General features: G+C 43.7%; 1 protein-coding gene across 2 annotated transcripts in view; it reads left to right on the top strand.

The window, feature by feature from the left end:
* Nucleotides 1-19,935, top strand: part of LOC142151050 (uncharacterized) — a 60,127-nt gene extending 40,192 nt beyond the window's left edge. Inside the window, exons 2-5 of one of the 2 annotated variants that reach the window (XM_075206332.1) lie at nt 14,339-14,727; nt 16,953-17,050; nt 17,215-17,323; nt 18,271-19,935. In XM_075206332.1, coding sequence (XP_075062433.1) covers nt 14,643-14,727; nt 16,953-17,050; nt 17,215-17,323; nt 18,271-19,841 — 1,863 coding nt within the window. In that variant the 5' untranslated portion in view covers nt 14,339-14,642 and the 3' untranslated portion in view covers nt 19,842-19,935. Of the gene's footprint in view, nt 1-14,338; nt 14,728-16,952; nt 17,051-17,214; nt 17,324-18,267 lie in introns of both variants that reach the window. The other variant, XM_075206331.1, reaches the window with a different exon arrangement.
* Nucleotides 19,936-20,356: the final 421 nt, after the last annotated feature.

The raw sequence follows: 20,356 nt of genomic DNA, 5'->3' as shown, positions 1-20,356 counted from the left end.
ATCATCTATTTATATAGCACCACTAATTCCGCAGCGCTGTACAGAGAACTCACTCACATCAGTCCCTGCCCCCATTGAAGCTTACAGTCTAAATTGAACACCTATTAACGTGCCATATCTGTTAATAATTAAATGCTCTGAGTGGTTGTATTTTTCTAATTGTTAAATTACATCCAGTGGATCCAGAAATTCTCCGGTTGGGTGAACAGATTACTCATCTCCTTTCTATTTCCTAAGAACCTCTCTCAACTCATCTTCGTTCTTGATACAGAGAGTTGAGGGCATTTGTTTAAGTGAGGTTGTGATGGCTCCTTTCATTTACATATTGGGGAAATCCTATGGTGTTCACATAATGTGGGTCACAGGAAACTGATGGCTGTCTTGTCTTTTTATAAAACATTTAAATGATCCAAACTCCCAATATTCATGTTACAGGGATGATTTCATATATCACCCTCTTTGCTATATATGTGGGGCATGTTGATTTAGGAGGGGTTGGAGTTACGTGGACTTTTTAGTGACATAACCTGAAGGGAGGCTCTTTCACATCATATGAATTAAGTTAGGTGCATGACTAAATGCCCAGAAATAAAGACATGCATGAACTACATGAGTGCAGTTGTCGCATTATTGAAATCAATAAAAAGCAAAAACTCTGACTTATCTTTAAATTTTGCCTATTTTGCCTACGCTCTTCCCCATTTTTTGAGTATCTCTGTCTCTACATGATGTGTTCCTGTTACTTTCTCTTTCTCCCCCTTTGCATATCTCCCTCTGTCCAATCTGTTCCCCACCTTTTCTCCCAACTGCCCCCTTGCGCCACAGATTCTCTTCCCTCATCTTCTACATTGGCCCTTTTCTCCTTCCTCTTTTTCTGCTGGGGTTGATATGATAGGCAGCACCACCTGTTGTGACCAGGGCTAGCAGTGTGCTAACTCTGCCCACTTTATGCTGATCCTGCCTACATGAGGCCCCTTTTAGGTTTTTTTTTCCCAGGCCATTTTAATTTCCCAATCATCACTGCACATTGCAATAATTTGCCAAATGCTTAATCTAAATGTCCTAGTTTTTTTTATTAGAAATTGTCTCTAGCTGTATAAAGTAACATGTATTTTAGTATAAGATATGAATAACACAGAAAAGATTTGATTGTTTTCTTTGGGAGAAAGACTTGTAGTTATTGATAAGAAAACTAGCGTTAGCCTAATTCTATGCCCATAAAGATTCTTCAAATGTGCACTCAGATACAACTTTAGATCCTGAACATTATTATTATTAATTTTTATTTATAGGGCGCCACAAGGTGTCCGTGGCGCCGTACAGGGACAAAACGAATTACAATACAAGGTGAGACAGCACAGTACAGTAAACAGTAAGCACAGTAACTCAGTAAGCTCAATGCACAGCTAGAGAGGGTGGGGAAAGGGGGAGGGAGGATTGGCAAACAACGGAGCCCAAGAAGGAGGGGGCGGAAGACAGTGAGACCCCCAGAGGGGACGGGGGGAGGAGGGTAGTCGAGGAGGAGGGCAAAGTAGCTGGAGAGCAGAGTTAGAAGTGGTGGAAACAGGAGGAGAGGTGGCCCTGCTCAGAGGAGCGTACAATCTAAGGGACTGTAAGACATGAACATGAAAGACATCATGAAAGAACATGAAAGACATCATATAAGTAAGTGCCTCAACCAGCCAATTGGGATTCCCCTTCTCCTCAGTTGAAGATTTAAAGGCTTTAGAAACTCTAGAGGAATTACATAGTGAAGGACGATTAGAAGATAAACACCAAACTCCCGATACTAAAGTAATCTGTAACAAGAAATCTGAATTTTTTCCAACTGAAATTAACTGTCCTCAGACTAAAATGTTTGCCTTATTGGTATCCAATGGCGGGGATAAATTGAAAATCAAAACTGATGGAATAAAAATGAGAAGGAACCTTACATCTAAGGAAGCCAAAGTCATTAAAGAAATACAAACTTGGAATGATGTACAAATAAACCCTCATATAAGGGTGGAAACATCATGATCACAGGCTGAATACAAGAAAGAATCTTCTAAACAACTTAAAAATAGCTGTTGTTATAAAGTTTTTATATTTTATGCTACTAAAGACTCTATGGAACAGTATGAGAAATTAATCACAGGAGAATTTAGATAAGGAACCATAACACAATCAGAATTACATTTCCGGAAAGTGGAAGATCCCAAGGTTCCTACCTTTTACATGCTACCAAAAATCCCCCCGAGGAAGGCCAATAATACCTGGCATTGTTGGGTTACTGGAACAAGCCGGTACCATTATCAACATCCATTTTAGAAAATATATAACCAGCTTACCATTGTGCATACAGGATACATCTGTTATCCCCAAAAGATTAAATGATTTACAACTGGATGAAAGGATGTGGTTACCCACATGCAATATGGAATCCCTATACACTCATCGTATCGTTTTAAATTGATTTTTAAACCGGACTAAAAAACTTGTTCAACAATGGAACGATGTTGTTCCAGTTCTGCAGTGTGTACGCACTCACTATCAGGATCTCCATAGGGTTTACAGAGTCATGATCTTTTCATCCAATGGTTATGACAGATGAAGAGCACAGATCTGAGGGTAAATCTTGTAAAACGTATAGTGTGTATACATAAATCGGCATGCTGATCGGGACTTTTTTTTTTTCAGTCGTTGTTAAAATCGTTAAAGATAACACATCGGGAGAAAATTTCTGTAGTGTGTACCCAGCCTTACTCCAAAGTACTCCAAAGTCTTTTGCAAAAGTTTTTGAAGCCATCGTGTTTCATTAACGTACTGTGGCTGACATATTTATGTAAAGTGAAGCTGTTGATCAAGGGGTGATTCTAGGGTCTAAGATGCTGTATTCCCAAACAGAGGAGAGGAAAATGTAGAAATTGGAGGATTTGTTGCCAAGCGGTGGAGAGTTGTTGATAATTAATAGAACTGAGAATTCTATGGATATGAGGAAGCTTGATAGAGTTTCACAGAGGAAAGGACATGGTGGAGATTTGGCAGGGGTGATAATAGAAGTATTATAAACATTAGAAATTGAGCATAGTCTAGAGAAGTGGCCATCCTGATGAGTAGAAGAGTCAGTCCACTGGGAGAGGCTAAGAAAGAAGTTTGGAATTACAAGGAAAATGTGGATAATAAATGTGGATGTTGAAATCACTTAAGTTTATGTATAGGATGTCAATAGATAATAAATGAGGGAGTATGGTAGAAAAAAGTTCAAGAAATTGTTGGAGAAGGAAAATAGTTCACAGCAATACGCAGAGAGAATGGGACGAAAATTAATGTAGAATGTACTTCAAAAGATGTGAATGTGAGTGATGGGACATACAGTAGAACTGTGAATGTGCAGTGTGTGGAAAGGAGTAGACCAACCCCACCTCCTTGTCTGCTTCCAGGCCTATAGGTGTGGGTGAAGTGGAGACCACAATGTAAAAGAGCTGCATGTACGGCAGTGTCTGATTGTATGAGCCATGTTTCTGTTACAGCAAGAAGGTGGAGGTTCTTTGAGAGGAAGAGGTTGTGGATTACATGGTTTGTCATAGGCAGAGCATGTACTCCATAGGGTACATTTAAAGGAATTTGAAAGTTATGGGAGACAGGTGATGTGTTTTAGGTTTTTTAGATCTCTATAGTCTTTTGAATCATAACGACATGTATGGGAGATGTGGTTGGACTTAGATTTGGCGATACATCACCAGCTAATAGAAGCAGAAGAGAGAGATAAGAAAGGAGATTTATGAGCTTTGATTTTCTAGCGACAGGTTAAGGATGTCACAGTTAAGGAATAAATATAGTAAGTACATAACATAAATCATGAGTCACGGACGTCTGTATTTTTCAATCCGATTTAGGACCCTTGGGTTTAGCTGGAGCAGGACTGAAACAGAACCTAGAGACCTTGATGATCTCTCTGCTCATCTAGGGTCCTCAGAATAGCACAAGCAAAGTTGGAGTCTTAGGCCCGGAGTGTGTACCTGAGTACTGAACTGGAATCCGGTGCAATAACTGACTGGAACTGTTTATGGGAACTCAATCCCAGTCCTGTAGCCAGGCACATGGGACTAGAACTCACTAATAAGAACTCTGAGAGGAAACACACGGAAACTCAGAACAGCGAACTCAAGACAGAGACTAGGAACTCAGAACCGTAACATGGAAAGGCGAACTCAGGACTGCATGGCAGCCACAAACCTGTAACCCACAGACAGATACACAGAACTGGAAATAAGCCCTACAGACTCAGAACCAGCCATAGCAGCAAAACAGGTGATACCGAGAAAGCCACTGGTGCTGCAGAATAGATACTGGATGGTGCAAAGTTCTTACTGAGGTGAGCACTCTTGCTGAATGTAGAATATTGCCGGAAGATGAGCAGCTTGGAAGTGCAAAGTATTTGCAGTATAATGAACTCCAGGTAATGCAGGATGCTTGGAAGATGATATGCACTTTAGAATGCAGGATACTTGCAAAGTGATATGTAGTTGGTAATGCAGGATGAACTCCGGGTAATAAAGGATGTACACATAGATGATCACTTGTAAACACAGGGAATCAGGAACAGTGCAGGAGAACTGGAACCTGCAGCCTAGAACTATCCTCAGGAGAGAAGTGTGTTGTTCTGTCAATGAACAGATCTCAGCAGCAGGGTTAAATAGGCTGTACCAAACAACTATTGGCTGCACAGTTCATGTGATCACAGCTGCTGAATCTGGTTGGTCTGGAATGATCACCTGACTGCATCCGAGATGGCCGTGTCCATGCAGCAGAACAAACAGTATGTGTTTGTTACAAACGGAGATGTGATGGACAGGAATGCTGCAGGCGACCAGGAGGGACCCGGGTAGCCGTGATATGACAGCAGCGGATGTGGTATGTGCAGCCAAGACCCCGATGTGTGACAATATATCTAATGAAATTTAAGGTGGATAGAATGATAGATTCTATTAAATTTATCTATATTACTCCAATAAATAAAAAACAACCTGTGCCCACCACTGGTGATAGATTTACAAGTACACATACTCTTTTGCACGCAGAGGCGCCAAGAATTTTGGGCCCTGGTACAGCAATTTCTTGGGGCGCCCTCCATAGTTGACCATAATAATGACTCTGTGTGCCCCGTCAAGGGTGCGAATGTGTTAAGCACTAGACCACCCCCCTACAGCAAAAAATGTGCATTGTTGCGTACACTATCGACAGAAGTGTACAGTGCCAGCTCACAGAAGTGTGACATATCTCCCGGCAGGCAGAACAGGAGTCCTGAGTTTCAGGACAGCGGGTCAGTGCCCTAAAAGCACTATATACCTAGTGGAAAGTATGTAGATGTTATAATGAAACAAATATGAAAAAATAATGTTTCAAAGTAAGACAAAAATTGAAAACACACACAAAATACATATACTGTACAAGCAGAGGGGCACCTTGTCTCAGAATAGTTACAATCAACCTGTCTATACGCATACTATTACTACCCGTAGTGAGAACATTCAGTGCCACCCTTGACCTTGGCTCCATGGAAATTACCTTTGCTGCAGATCAGTGGTTGGCTAAAATCCAGTCAAGCCTAGGTGTGCCAGTTGTGTGTATATATATATATATATATAACTTTTATTAATAGTAATGGAACCAACAAATAAACCTTTACATTATGCCACTCAGTAGTGCCCCCAAACAATATTATGCCACACAATAGGAACCCCAAAAAATATTTATGCCACACAGTAATTCCCCAGTTCAATTTATTGTCCTCCCCTCATCCCTCACTGTTACAATGACAGGCTGCTGCTGTACTAACCTGTGGCCAAAAACAACAATGACTGGCTCCTGAGTCTGTCGTCCTGCTCCTCTGGGTGGTAGCTCCTCCTCTGTGGGCGGGTCTTCAACGTGACACGTCCTTGACGGCAACAACAAGGTGCAGAGAGCCGCATCTCGACTCTCTGTAAGTAAAATCACTTGGGACGAGCGGTCCTCTACTGCTCCGCAACACCAACAAATCCGGCGGGGCTATCAAGCGTCGGGGCCCACCAGGGAATACCCCGGCAGGCCAGTCCAACGCTGGGTAGTAGATAAAGTGGTGTGATGCATGGATAATGCCATGTAGGGATAGTAAGAAAAACAATTTGTCCAACATTGTAGTACATTGAGAATACCTGACAGGAGACTAAAGGATATAGACAAAGGAAACAGAAGATAACATTACCAAGTTACTTCATCTTGAGATAAGAAGTGCAGTGTCAGGCTGTAGCAGGGGAAGATTGTTTGTCATCATCATCAACATTTATTTATATAGCACCAGCAGATTCCGTAGCGCTTTACAATTGGGAACAAACAGTAATTAAACAATACTGGGTAACATATACAGACAGAGAGGTAAGAGGGCCCTGCTCGCAAGCTTACAATCTATGGGACAATGGTCTGATACACAAGGGTAAGTGCTACATCATATTGAATATTTGTCCAGCTAGAATACAAAGGTTATAAAGTACTTAGTGGGCTGTATGCTCAGTCGCACAACTATGTTGGTCATATGGTTGTTGTATTGCGTTAGCTGTGTAGAGGATGATAATAGGGTAACCTAGGGAGAGTAAGAGGGAGGTAGAGGAATACTATAAGCTTGCCTGAAGAGGTGGGTTTTCAGAGAACGCTTGAAGGCTTGAAGACTAGAGGAAAGTATTGTGGTGCGAGTGAATGAATTCCACAAAGTGGGTGCAGCCTGAAAAAAGTCCTGTAACTGAGAATGGGAGGATGTGATGAGAGTGGAAGAGAGACGCAGATCTTGCGCAGAACGGAGGTGTAAAGTAGGGAGATATTTTGAGATAAGTGAGGAGATGTATGTTGGTGCAATTTTGTTGATGGCCTTGTATGTTAGTAGAACAGTTTTATATTGGATTCGTTGAAAAACAGGCAGCCAATGTAGAGACTGACACAAGTGGATTTTTTCTAAAATCTATCCCTCCATAAAGGCTGTTCATCTTTTTTTAGTATCGATGTCTTTCTGGAAGAACTTTTTTAAACTTAACTTCCTAAGGAATATTTGTACATCTACGGAAAAATTTAATGGATTTACTTTATTAGTTGAACAAAACTTGAGACATGTCTTTAATAGTGATTACTCATCCTTCAATAGTGTATGGGAACTAATTGGCCTAGTGGTTAGCACTTCTGCCTTACAGCACTGGGGTCATGAGTTCAATTCCCGACCATGGCCTTATCAGTGAGGAGTTTGTATGCTCTCCCCGTGTTTGCGTGGGTTTCCACCGGGTGCTCCAGTTTTCTCCCACACTCCAAAAAACATACTAGTAGGTTAGCTGCTATCAAATTGACCCTAGTCTGTGTTTCTGTCTGTCTGTGTGTGTATGTTAGGGAATTTAGACTGTAAGCCCCAATGTGGCAGGGACTGATGTGAGCGAGTTCTCTGTACAGCTCTGTGGAAGTAGTGGCGCTATATAAATAAATGGTGATGATGAACTAAGATTATACATTTTCGTAGTCTTCCTCTTTCTCTCTCTTGTCCGTCTTTATTTCCATCTAATCTTTCTTTTTTTCATCCCTCCTCTTTTCCCTTCTTTGTTGACTTTCTGCCCCCTTAGACTGACTGCTAAGATATGGTAAAGCCGATTTAGATAAATTCTACATCTGAGCTAATTGCTCATCTAATAAAAAGGAATACACATGTGCTGTGTCAGGAATAATGAGAATCAGGCTAGAATGGTGTCTAAATATCTACTTCGCTAATCAATAGTTTTAACACCAGTAAAAACCATTGCTGAAAAGTTGTAGCGACGTATTTTGACATAAGCACAAATTGCACAGAGATGAGACAGAAATTGAGATGAGGATATGAGGATATAGTAATCAAGAATGTCTTATACGTAAACATTTGTCTGGTACATTTGACACCAGCTTCTCTCAAGATCCTTCAGCTCAGATGGAATTACAGAGAGTAGGTTAAGTCATTTAAAATTATATGGTACATAATATATAAATGATGTATTATATGGTTTATAATATATAATGGTGTATTATATGGTACATTATATATAAATGGTGTATTATATGGTTTATAATATATAATGGTGTATTATATGGTACATTATATATAAATGGTGTATTATATGGTTTATAATATATAATGATGTCTTATATGGTACATAAATGTGTGTAAAATAAAGAACTGTACAGATATATAAACACATATTTATAGGTACAAAATACCATGTATATATTATAATAGGAACACTATCCACATAGCTTACATTACATAAGAAGAATAAACAATGTTATAGCTATTAGCTCAATCATGCCCAATAACTAAAAGAAACAGTAAAGGAAATTAGTTGTATATATTGTATATATGTGTCCTCAGCATAGGATACCTGCATGACTTTATCTCTGTAGTCTTGTTAAAAGGAGAAACTGTATCTTACTGGAATTAACTTCAACACTAGAGTAAAGAAATTATCTGCTACATGTGTCCTCACAACTTATGAGCGTCGGCCATTTTGTTATAGTCTCCCAGACAACACGTTGGTTTTACATCACATCAACTTTTTACGTCAGGTGACGCAGCTGAGGGGGCGTGGCCAAAGTCTCCGGACGCCATTTTATGTGGTGGAAAACGTTAAACTTTCGCAGGTAATGTATTATATCATCATACTATATTAATAATGTCGCATCCGGTGAAAATCACTGTAATCACCATCAATATCCCGTTTATTTGAGAGACTGCAGATTCTGTAGTGATTGGTATTGTTGACCTACGGGAAAACCGTTTGCTTATAATAACAAGTACTTCGGTATGTAACACATGCTGAGCAGGATAATACATGGAAGTAACTAACAACCAATCGCAGACATAAAGAGAAATTCAAAATCGGGTGAGAAAAGGCAGAGAGATGGTGGATAAACATGAGAGAAATGTAGAAAGGACATTGCCCTTAAGAGCTTACATTCTACAGGGAGGGATGATGAGAAAATGTGACAGATCAGTTGGTAGAGGCAATGATAGTGTCCAGTGGTGGGGATAGTGGTCAGTGGCGGGGATAGTGGTCAGTGGCGGGGATAGTGGTCAGTGGCGGGGATAGTGGTCAGTGGTGGGGATAGTGTCCAGTGGTGGGGATAGTGTCCAGTGGCGGGGATAGTGGTCAGTGGCGGGGATAGTGGTCAGTGGCGGGGATAGTGTCCAGTGGCGGGGATAGTGGCCAGTGCTGGGGATAGTGTCCAGTGGCGGGGATAGTGTCCAGTGGCGGGGATAGTGTCCAGTGGTGGGGATAGTGGTCAGTGGTGGGGATAGTGTCCAGTGGCGGGGATAGTGTCCAGTGGCGGGGATAGTGTCCAGTGGCGGGGATAGTGTCCAGTGGCGGGGATAGTGGTCAGTGCTGGGGATAGTGTCCAGTGGCGGGGATAGTGGTCAGTGCTGGGGATAGTGTCCAGTGGCGGAGATAGTGTCCAGTGGCGGGGATAGTGTCCAGTGCTGGGGATAGTGGTCAGTGCTGGGGATAGTGGTCAGTGGTGGGGATAGTGGTCAGTGGTGGGGATAGTGGTCAGTGGTGGGGATAGTGTCCAGTGGCGGGGATAGTGTCCAGTGGCGGAGATAGTGTCCAGTGGCGGGGATAGTGTCCAGTGCTGGGGATAGTGGTCAGTGCTGGGGATAGTGGTCAGTGGTGGGGATAGTGGTCAGTGGTGGGGATAGTGGTCAGTGGCGGGGATAGTGTCCAGTGGCGGGGATAGTGGTCAGTGGCGGGGATAGTGGCCAGTGCTGGGGATAGTGGTCAGTGCTGGGGATAGTGTCCAGTGCTGGGGATAGTGGTCAGTGGCGGGGTTAGTGGTCAGTGGTGGGGATAGTGGTCAGTGGCGGGGATAGTGGTCAGTGGTGGGGATAGTGGTCAGTGGCGGGGATAGTGGTCAGTGGCGGGGATAGTGTCCAGTGGCGGGGATAGTGGCCAGTGCTGGGGATAGTGGTCAGTGCTGGGGATAGTGTCCAGTGCTGGGGATAGTGGTCAGTGGCGGGGTTAGTGGTCAGTGGCGGGGATAGTGTCCAGTGGCGGGGATAGTGGTCAGTGCTGGGGATAGTGTCCAGTGGCGGGGATAGTGTCCAGTGCTGGGGATAGTGTCCAGTGGCGGGGATAGTGTCAAGTGCTGGGGATAGTGTCCAGTGGCGGGGATAGTGTCCAGTGCTGGGGATAGTGGTCAGTGGCGGGGTTAGTGGTCAGTGGCGGAGATAGTGTCCAGTGCTGGGGATAGTGTCCAGTGGCGGGGATAGTGGTCAGTGGTGGGGATAGTGGTCAGTGGTGGGGATAGTGGTCAGTGGCGGGGATAGTGGTCAGTGGCGGGGATAGTGGTCAGTGGCGGGGATAGTGTCCAGTGGCGGGGATAGTGGTCAGTGGCGGGGATAGTGGCCAGTGCTGGGGATAGTGGTCAGTGCTGGGGATAGTGTCCAGTGCTGGGGATAGTGGTCAGTGGCGGGGTTAGTGGTCAGTGGCGGGGATAGTGTCCAGTGCTGGGGATAGTGTCCAGTGGCGGGGATAGTGTCCAGTGCTGGGGATAGTGTCCAGTGGCGGGGATAGTGTCCAGTGCTGGGGATAGTGGTCAGTGGCGGGGATAGTGGTCAGTGGCGGGGATAGTGTCCAGTGGCGGGGATAGTGGTCAGTGGCGGGGATAGTGGTCAGTGGCGGGGATAGTGTCCAGTGGCGGGGATAGTGTCCAGTGGCGGGGATAGTGGTCAGTGGCGGGGATAGTGTCCAGTGGCGGGGATAGTGGTCAGTGGCGGGAATAGTGGTCAGTGGCGGGGATAGTGGCCAGTGGCGGGGATAGTGGCCAGTGCTGGGGATAGTGGTCAGTGCTGGGGATACTGTCCAGTGCTGGGGATAGTGGTCAGTGGTGGGGATAGTGGCCAGTGGCGGGGATAGTGTCCAGTGGCGGGGATAGTGTCAAGTGCTGGGGATAGTGTCCAGTGGCGGGGATAGTGTCCAGTGCTGGGGATAGTGGTCAGTGGCGGGGATAGTGGTCAGTGGCGGGGATAGTGTCCAGTGGCGGGGATAGTGGTCAGTGGCGGGGATAGTGTCCAGTGGCGGGGATAATGTCCAGTGGCGGGGATAGTGGTCAGTGGCGGGGATAGTGTCCAGTGGCGGGGATAGTGGTCAGTGGCGGGAATAGTGGTCAGTGCTGGGGATAGTGGTCAGTGCTGGGGATACTGTCCAGTGCTGGGGATAGTGTCCAGTGCTGGGGATAGTGGTCAGTGGTGGGGATAGTGGTCAGTGGTGGGGATAGTGGCCAGTGGCGGGATAGTGGCCAGTGGCGGGGATAGTGTCCAGTGGCGGGGATAGTGTCCAGTGGCTGGGATAGTGGTCAATGTTGGGGATAGTGGTCAGTGCTGGGGATAGTGTCCAGTGCTGGGGATAGTGGTCAGTGGCGGGGATAGTGTCCAGTGGCGGGGTTAGTGGTCAGTGGCGGGGATAGTGTCCAGTGGCGGGGATAGTGTCCAGTGGCGGGGATAGTGTCCAGTGGCGGGGATAGTGGTCAGTGGCGGGGATAGTGTCCAGTGGCGGGGATAGAGGTCAGTGGCGGGGATAGTGTCCAGTGGCGGGGATAGTGTCCAGTGGCGGGGATAGAGGTCAGTGGCGGGGATAGTGGTCAGTGGCGGGGATAGTGTCCAGTGGCGGGGATAGTGTCCAGTGGCGGGGATAGTGGTCAGTGGTGCGGATAGTGGCCAGTGGCGGGGATAGTGGTCAGTGGCGGGGATAGTGGTCAGTGGCGGGGATAGTGTCCAGTGGCGGGGATAGTGGTCAGTGGCGGGGATAGTGTCCAGTGGCGGGGATAGTGGTCAGTGGCGGGGATAGTGGTCAGTGTTGTGTATTGATGGTATAGCCTTGGGAAATGGTGGTATTACAGGGCCGAATGTGGTGGCACAATAGGGAACAAATAGGCAGAGGTGTATGCCAAGCTGGAGGAGTAGGTCCATGCTGTCAGTTCATTATTTAGAGAAAAGGTTTTGCAGCCTGTACAGTGATATATGAAGAGGAATAAGACATCTTCCAGCACACACTGTGTATTATATACATATTATATTATGTTATTATTATATAGAGGAGAGGGGTCTGTACAGTGATATATGAGGAGGAATAAGACAGCTCCCAGCACACACTGTATTATATACATATTATATTATGTTATTATATAGAGGAGAGGGGTCTGTACAGTGATATATGAAGAGGAGTAAGACAGGTTCCAGCATACAAAGTTTATTATATTGAAAACTTTTATTATTATCATCAAGGCGCTACAGTGCTCCACAGCATCGTACAGTGGGGAAACAGGTAACACATAAATAGTAGATCATTGATCACTTTTGTGAGGACAATCTAAGTGGAATATTTTGGGCAGAAGCCTGGTTGCAGAAACACAAGGATGGAGTGAGCGGAAGTGAAGTGAGATAGGAGCTGTACAAGTCGATGAAGTAGTTGTGAGGCAAAGGGAAGGAGAGAAGTAGGGCAATGACAGTAGTTTGACGGAGAGGCTGGGTCGAGAGATTATTGACTTTTGCCATTAAGATCATCCGCCTGACTACAGAGTTGAGGTATTATGGGAATGTCTGTGACATCACTCGTATTTAGTAATGAACCAGGGACCTGACAAAAGAAGTGAGGGATTCAGGGATGCCACAATGACATTACTCATCTCTAGTAATAAAACAGAGACCTCGGGATAAATGTATCAAGCTGAGAGTTTTCCGGCAGGTTTGAAAAGTGGAGATGTTGCCTATAGCAACCAATCAGATTCTAGCTGTCATTTTGTAGAATGTACTAAATAAATGATAGTTAGAATCTGATTGGTTTTTCAAACCTGCCGGAAAACACTCTGCTTGATACATTTACCCATTGGAGAGATGAGAGATTCTGGAACACTGGCTCAACCCCTTGTGATCCTGGTCTCTGAGATGCACCCCCCATGATTTCAGTCAAACACATTTAAGATACATTCCTTAACTACTCTGCATATTAAGGAGCGTTGGCTCCACAGGTAGTCTATCTCAGTTAAAAGTATCAGTCCCACAATCTTTTACAGAAGTAGGGACATATCGAATAGCCCACAGTATGTAGTTATTTTCTACCATGAGACGTTGTTGTTTATACCTCTTGCTGTGTTATTAGTTGTAATGAAGTTTTACTATTGAGAATGGATTTAGTTTTTGTGGACTTTTTTTAAATCTGCAAATTTGACAGGAATGGCTTAATTTCCAATTACTGTCCCTGTCCTAGATGTGACTGTTTCCTGTATGGTCTGTGTAGTAGAGTGTATATAGCATTTACACCAACGTCCATTTTTAGTGGACTAGAATCTCGTAGTCTTTTGTCTGCAGCTGAACCCCACAGCCTTTCTCTACATGTATGCATGTCAGTTGATGCATCAATTGAAGCCAGCTGCAGAGGACACATAACGGTGGGCCCACTTAAGATTGCAGAAGCTGCATACAGATAACTTTCCTGCATATAGATAATTGTTACATATAGGATAGGGATTGTATTTTTTAAAATAGACCATTGTATTTTTTGTACAAGTAACCCCTTAAAGAACAACTAACAATGGGCAATTTACCATGGTAAATCTTCCTCTTGACTCTTCCTTTCACACCGCTCTTCTCCTTCCTCTCCTCCCTGCCTGGCCTTACACTGGCTGCCCTTCCCCTACAGAATTGTTTTCAAACTTGTCGCCATCACTTACAAGGCCCTCTCCCACACAACTGCCCCTTATCTGTCTAACCTCCTCTTCATCCACACTTCCTCCCGCTCGCTGCGCTCGGCCAATGACCGCCGCTTCTCCTCCACCTTGATCAAATCATCCCATTCCCTAATCCAAGTTTTCTCCCGAGCTGCCCCCTTCAACTGGAATGACCTCCCATGCTAAATCCAACTGTCCCTTAACTTGTGCTCCTTCAAACGGGCACTTACAACTCACCTCTTCCTCAAAGCCTACCAGCCTTCCACCTAATCCTCTTTCCATGCTATTCATCTCTCTCTTCCTGGCCTTTACTTGCTCCTCCTGCTCTTGATCCCCTCTTCTGACTCCCTTTTTGCCTCCAGTCTGTTTGCTCTCCCTTTATGATGTAAGCTGTCTCTATACCATTTCTCCTGCTCCAACTTCTCTGTTATTGCTATGCCTGGAGCTTCTGGAATCTTGGTTTACTCGGTTTTTGTTCTGTCCTGTTTTACCATGTATGGTCAATTGTTTCTACTGTGTACCGCACTGCGGAAAACTTGTTGGCTCCTTACAAATAAACAATAATAATATTATTGATATTTCTCTTTGTACACAGTAGTGAAGAATACATTCGGTGAGAGTGTAACACCCAGAAGCCAGCCCTGTGTGTCAGGAGGATTGAGCAAGACCCAGAGCCCATCACGGTGCCTCCATGTCACTCACTGATACATGACAGGATTAATGACCAGAAGATCCTGGAACTGACCAACAAGATCATCCAGCTGGTGAGTGGAGAAGTAACTTCTGGGAATGGCGCATCCATTATACAGTAACATTAGGGGATGTAATTGGATGATAACTGTATCATTGTGTGCGTCAGGTTCTTATAAGGTGTCAGGATATAACTGTCTTATTCCTCCATGCAGGAGTGGGAGAATTTAGAAGGATACAAGGGTCTGTACAAGAATGTGATGATGGAGAATCCCCTGCCCCTTACATTACTTGGTAAGAGGTGACTTTCTTTTATTGTAAAGGGGAGAGAATGTTTTAGGGCCACGTATAAAGACACAATCTGATCATCATCCATAAACAATGTATTCATTGTTTTTCCACTGGACACTTCCACCATTTCGAGTTCATCCTCTCATTCTACAGTTCAGCCCTCTCCCTCGCTAAACAATCATTCTTCAAGTCTCATTTTTTCACAGTCCTCCAATCCCTGCCGCCTTTTTCATACTTTCAACACTCTCCTTTGCCTCCCCCTCCTCATCTCCCATCCTCCCTTACTGCCACTGACTTAGCCTCAAATTTTGGGAAAAAGGAGGCAATCAGGCACAAAATCTCCTCTGCCCATCATTCATCTGCCACCCCTATCACTCCACTCTTCTCTCCTCCAGCCACAACCTCTTGTTCTCCCTCTGCGCCCCTCTACGGGTGATGAAGTCCATTCTTATTTATTATACTCTCCACCCTTAACCTGCCCCCTTGATCTAATCCACTCTCACTTGCTTCGCTCCATTTCCCCCACTGCCTGCTCCCACTTTGCGCACCTCTTCAATCTGTCCTTCTCAACTGTAATCTTCCCTCTCATCCTTTAAGCATGGTTTAGTTTCACCCATTCTTAAAAACATTCAATCTTGAACCAACCTCATTCTGTAACTACAGCCTCAATTCACTTCTCCTTTTTGCTTCCAATATACTTGAGCTGCTTGTCTTCAATGGTCTCAGCAGCTAACTCTCTGACCACTCCCTCCTTGATGCTCTTGAATCTGGATTTCCGTCCAGGTGCCATTTCTCCCTGCTTATCTTCCTGGACCTCTATGCATGCTTTTAACACCACGGATCACCCTCACCTACTCCACACCCTTCACACCATTGGCCTTTCTGACACCGTCCTTTTGTGGTTCACTTCCTACCTCATCAACCGCTCCTCCTCTGTTACTACCTCTGGTCCCCCTCCCACCAAGCCATCCCATAGGGTTCTGTCCTTGGCCCTATCATTTTTTTCTCTTTGCACCTCCTTGCGTGGGTGGAACTCATCAGTTTCTCCTGGATGTCCGCTTTCTCATCCTTAACATGGTCAAGACTGAACTCATTGTCTTTCCTCCATCAACAGTCACCTCCCCTCCCGACCTCTCTATCATTATTGACAACACCACTATCTCATCTGTTCATCAACTCCTCTCCCGATGTCCTTCTTGACTTCTCCTTCGCCCCTCAGATTCAATCTCTTGCCCAGTCTTGTCGCTTCCAGCTCCGCAACATCAACCGTATCAGACTCTTCCTCTCTCGGGATGCCACCAAAACTTAGCCACTCACTGATCATTTCTCGTCTCGACTACTGCAATCTTCTCCTTACTGGCCACCCCATTCATATCTCACTCCTGTTCAATCTAAACTTAATGCCATAGCTATACTTATGTTCCTCTCCCCATTCCACATCTGCCTCCCCTCCCTACCAAACCTTACACTGGATTCCCTTCCCCTACAGAATCCTCTTCAAACTCCTCACCCTCACGTACAAGGCTCTCTCCAGGTCCACTGCTCCCTACATCTCCAACCTCATTTCCATACGTACTCCCTCCTGCCTTCTCTAATCACCCAGAGACCGTTGCCTTTCCTCCTGTCTGGTAACCACATCTCACTCCCTTAACCAGCATTTCTCCCGTGCTGCCCCCCACCACTGGAACAATCTCCCTCATTCTATCAGACTATCCCCAAGCCTGTATAGCTTCAGACGTTCATTGAAAACCCACCTGTTTAGAAAAACTTACCAGTTCTCCACTTAACCATCTCACCATGTAGTACACCTCACCCTCTTTCATCCTCCTTCTCTCCCATTCTTGCTTCTTGCCCTCGGATCACCTTACATTGGCTCAACCCCATTTATCAACCATTTTTCTTCCCCTTTCCCTTTAGATTGTAAGCTCTAATGAGCCCTCTTACCTCCTGTTCTCATTACCTATAACTTTTGCTCACCAGCTACACTGCGCCCCTCTTCCTTGGTCTCTCTGCACTTTGACTCCACTCCTTCATTGTCTTTGCAGCCCTTTCACCCCAGTAGCTGTGTTGAGAGTTGTAATGTTATTTGTTTACTGTATTGCACTGTTATACCATGTACTGTCTGGTTGTTTTCCCTCTGTATGGCTTTATAGACCTTATGTGGTGCCCTATAAATTAAGGTTTATAATTATAATTAATAATATTAAGTCACTGTGTGTCTTCTACAGATGAATCCAGTAACAGAAATATTCCAAAGAGAAGTGCCTGTCCTCTTTATATACAGGATTGTACAGATGACAATCACAGTATCCTGCAGGAGTATCAGGTAGATAAAATGAGGGTTTCGCCAAATACCAAAGTGACTTTTCACTATATGCTCTGTAGAGCAGGTGTGGGGGTCTAATACTTACTGATAGTCTTCTGTTTAATCTAAATCAATGAAATCAGATATTATTAAGGTGTTATCTTATTGTTTTGTGGGTTATTTAGGATGATGACCTGACTGTTATTAAAGTAGAAGATATAAAGGAAGACGAAAAGTGTGTGAGGAGTGAAAAGCAGTGTAAGGAGGAGGAAATCCCTACAGATATCAGCATGAGTGAGTAATTAGCCCTAATTATAGGAAAGAGTCACATATTCTCCTTGTTCAGTCACTAGAACAATCTCTTATTCTAAACCGTCAACTGTCTGTATAAAGTAATGAGGAAAATGTATCTTCTCAATAGGGATCAGGAGCCATCAGCCACTATTAGAATTCTGTTTTCCTTCCCACATCATATAATAGCAGCCACCTTTCCCATAGAGTTAGATGCATTCTCAGGTACTTGGATGCCCCCAGGACTTATCTCAGAGTAGTAAAAACTTATGACCAGAAACTGGCAGCGCAGGGATAGGAGGCAGAGAGAGAGACAACTCCCAGCAAAGAATAACCAATGACAAGCCTGAGGTTGTGGGTCAGAAGCAGACTTGGATAATCGTAAGTCAGGACAAGCAGGGAAAGTCCCGAAGTACAAGCCAAGTGGTCAGGGGCAATCAGCAAACAAGCAAGGTCCAGGAAACAAGCCAAAAGTCAGAATAGGTAAATAAATGAGAGGTTCACAGAACAAGGAGCAGGTGTAGCAATATGCAGGGCACGAACGCTATAACCAGCAGAGAAGCTAAGCCCTCCCTGCCTTAAATACTAATGAGAGCCAATCAAATGTGGAGGAGAAAGGACACCCCCCATGCCAACACAGGAGACACAATCAGATGATTATAGATGTGCGCCCCGAAAGTGACGTCCCGGGTACCAGGGCAACAGTTGGCAAGTGGTGTCTGCGTGTTCCTGTGTGGTCCGTCTTGGTAATGGTGTTGTATTATGTTTTAAGACAATGTTTTATCTGTTCACAAAAGACTCATATATGTTGTTCGTAGTACATTTATAATTGTAATAATATATTATTGGTTTCCAAATTGAAATTAAACAATTGAACATATTGTACTTACTAATAGTATGAAGATTGTGGGGAATTATAATTTCTTGCTCTATACATATTTTTCCAGCAGATGGATGCAAAACCAAGAATAACTCAGAGGGACATCTCATTTTGTCTCCAGATTTTAAAATAGAAGATAACAACATCATACAAAATTCTCCAGAAGAAAATCGCATTAACCAAAATATATATCCAGTACTTTACATTTCACATATACCATCTGATCCCTCTTATCGTGAGGAATCCTCTCCAGATTACTCAGATATTACTGCACATAGTACAGCTCATGGACGTGATAAAATCTCTTCTGATTGTGATAATTTTTTTATACATCAGTCACTCTTTGTTAGACATCTGAGATCTCATACAGGTGAGAAAACTTTCCCTTGTTCTGAGTGTGACAAATGTTTTACACATAAATCAAGTCTTAGTATGCATAAGAGAATTCACTCGGGTGTGAAACCATTTGCTTGTTCTGAGTGTGGGAAATGTTTTACACTTAAATCGTATCTTGTTGTACATCAGAGAAGTCACACAGGTGAGAAATCATTTCAATGTTCTGAGTGTGGGAAATGTTTTACACAAAAATCAGCTCTTGTTGGACATTGGAAAATTCACACTCGTGAGAAACCATTTCAATGTTCTGAGTGTGGGAAATGTTTTACACAAAACTCAGAACTTACTGCACATCAGAGAATTCATACAGGTGACAAAGCATTTTCATGTTCTGAGTGTGGGGAATCTTTTCCGCAGAAATCACATCTTGTTGAACACCAGATAATTCACACTTTTGAGAAACAATTTCCATGCTCTGAATGTGGGAAACACTTTCCTTACAAATCACAACGTATTAGACATCAGAGAACTCACACAGGTGAGAAACCATTTTCATGTTCTGAATGTGGAAAATGTTATGTCAGTAAACCAGTTCTTGTTCGACATCAGAGAACTCACACAGATGAGAAACCATTTTCATGTGCAGAGTGTGGGAAATGTTTTGCCCAAAAGTCATTTCTTACTCAACATCAGAGAATTCACACTGGTGAAAAACCATTTTCATGTTCTGAGTGTGGGAAATGTTTTACACATAAATCACATCTTGTTGGACATCTGAAAATTCACACTCACGAGAAACCATTTTCATGCTCAGAGTGTGGGAAATGTTTTGTCAGTAAACCAGTTCTTGTTCGACATCAGAGAATTCACACAGGTGAAAGACCATTTTCATGTTCTGAGTGTGAGAAATGTTTTGTCAGTAAACCAGTTCTTGTTCAACATCAGAGAAATCACACACGTGAAAAACCATTTACATGTTCTGAATGTGGGAAATGTTTTGGCTATAAATCAGTTCTTGTTCTACATCAGAGAAGGCACACACGTGAGAAACCATTTCCATGTTCTGAGTGTGGGAAATGTTTTACACAAAAATCAGCTCTTGTTGGACATTGGAAAACTCACACAGGTGAGAAACCATTTCCATGTTCTGAGTGCGGGAAACATTTTGCCCGTAAATCCATTCTTGTTAAACATTTTAAAAGTCACACTGGTGAGAAACCATTTCAATGTTCTGAGTGTGGGAAAAGGTTTACACATAAATCACATCTTGTTAGACATCAGAAGCTTCACACTAGAGAAAAGTGATTTTTATGAGCTGACAGACATGAAACATTTTTGCAGCAGTCCTCTAAATTTTGTAAAAGTCGTTGATTTTTATTAATGTAAGTTATAGAAGCAGGCATAAACAGAGTGATTACTGAAAGGTATATTAACAACTGAGTAATAAAGGTTAAATCAAAGCCTCAGTCACACAGTATATTAACATGTTATACCAGTGTTGGCTAACCTGTGACATTCCAGGTGTTGTGAAACTACAAGTCCCAGCATTCCCTTCCAGCAAGAAGCTGCTGTATATTAGCAAATCATTCTGGGACTTGTAGTTTCACAACACCTGGAATGTCACAGGTTAGCCAACACTGTGTTATACTGTTCTTGTCATTCTCAGACATAAGTGGAATGTGTGTATTAAACATTAGACTGGAACAGATCTATCATGTGGAAACTAATTGCAGTTTCCTTAATGACAAGAACATGTGGTCCAAAGTAATATATAATCCCAGCAATAGGCTGGTGGGACATTGGATACTTTTACTTTGTTT

Source organism: Mixophyes fleayi, chromosome 4 (assembly GCF_038048845.1).
Source record: "Mixophyes fleayi isolate aMixFle1 chromosome 4, aMixFle1.hap1, whole genome shotgun sequence".
Classification (NCBI taxonomy): domain Eukaryota; kingdom Metazoa; phylum Chordata; class Amphibia; order Anura; family Limnodynastidae; genus Mixophyes; species Mixophyes fleayi.
The sequence above is the reverse complement of the archived record's forward strand: the minus strand, read 5'-3'. Positions and strand labels throughout refer to the sequence as shown.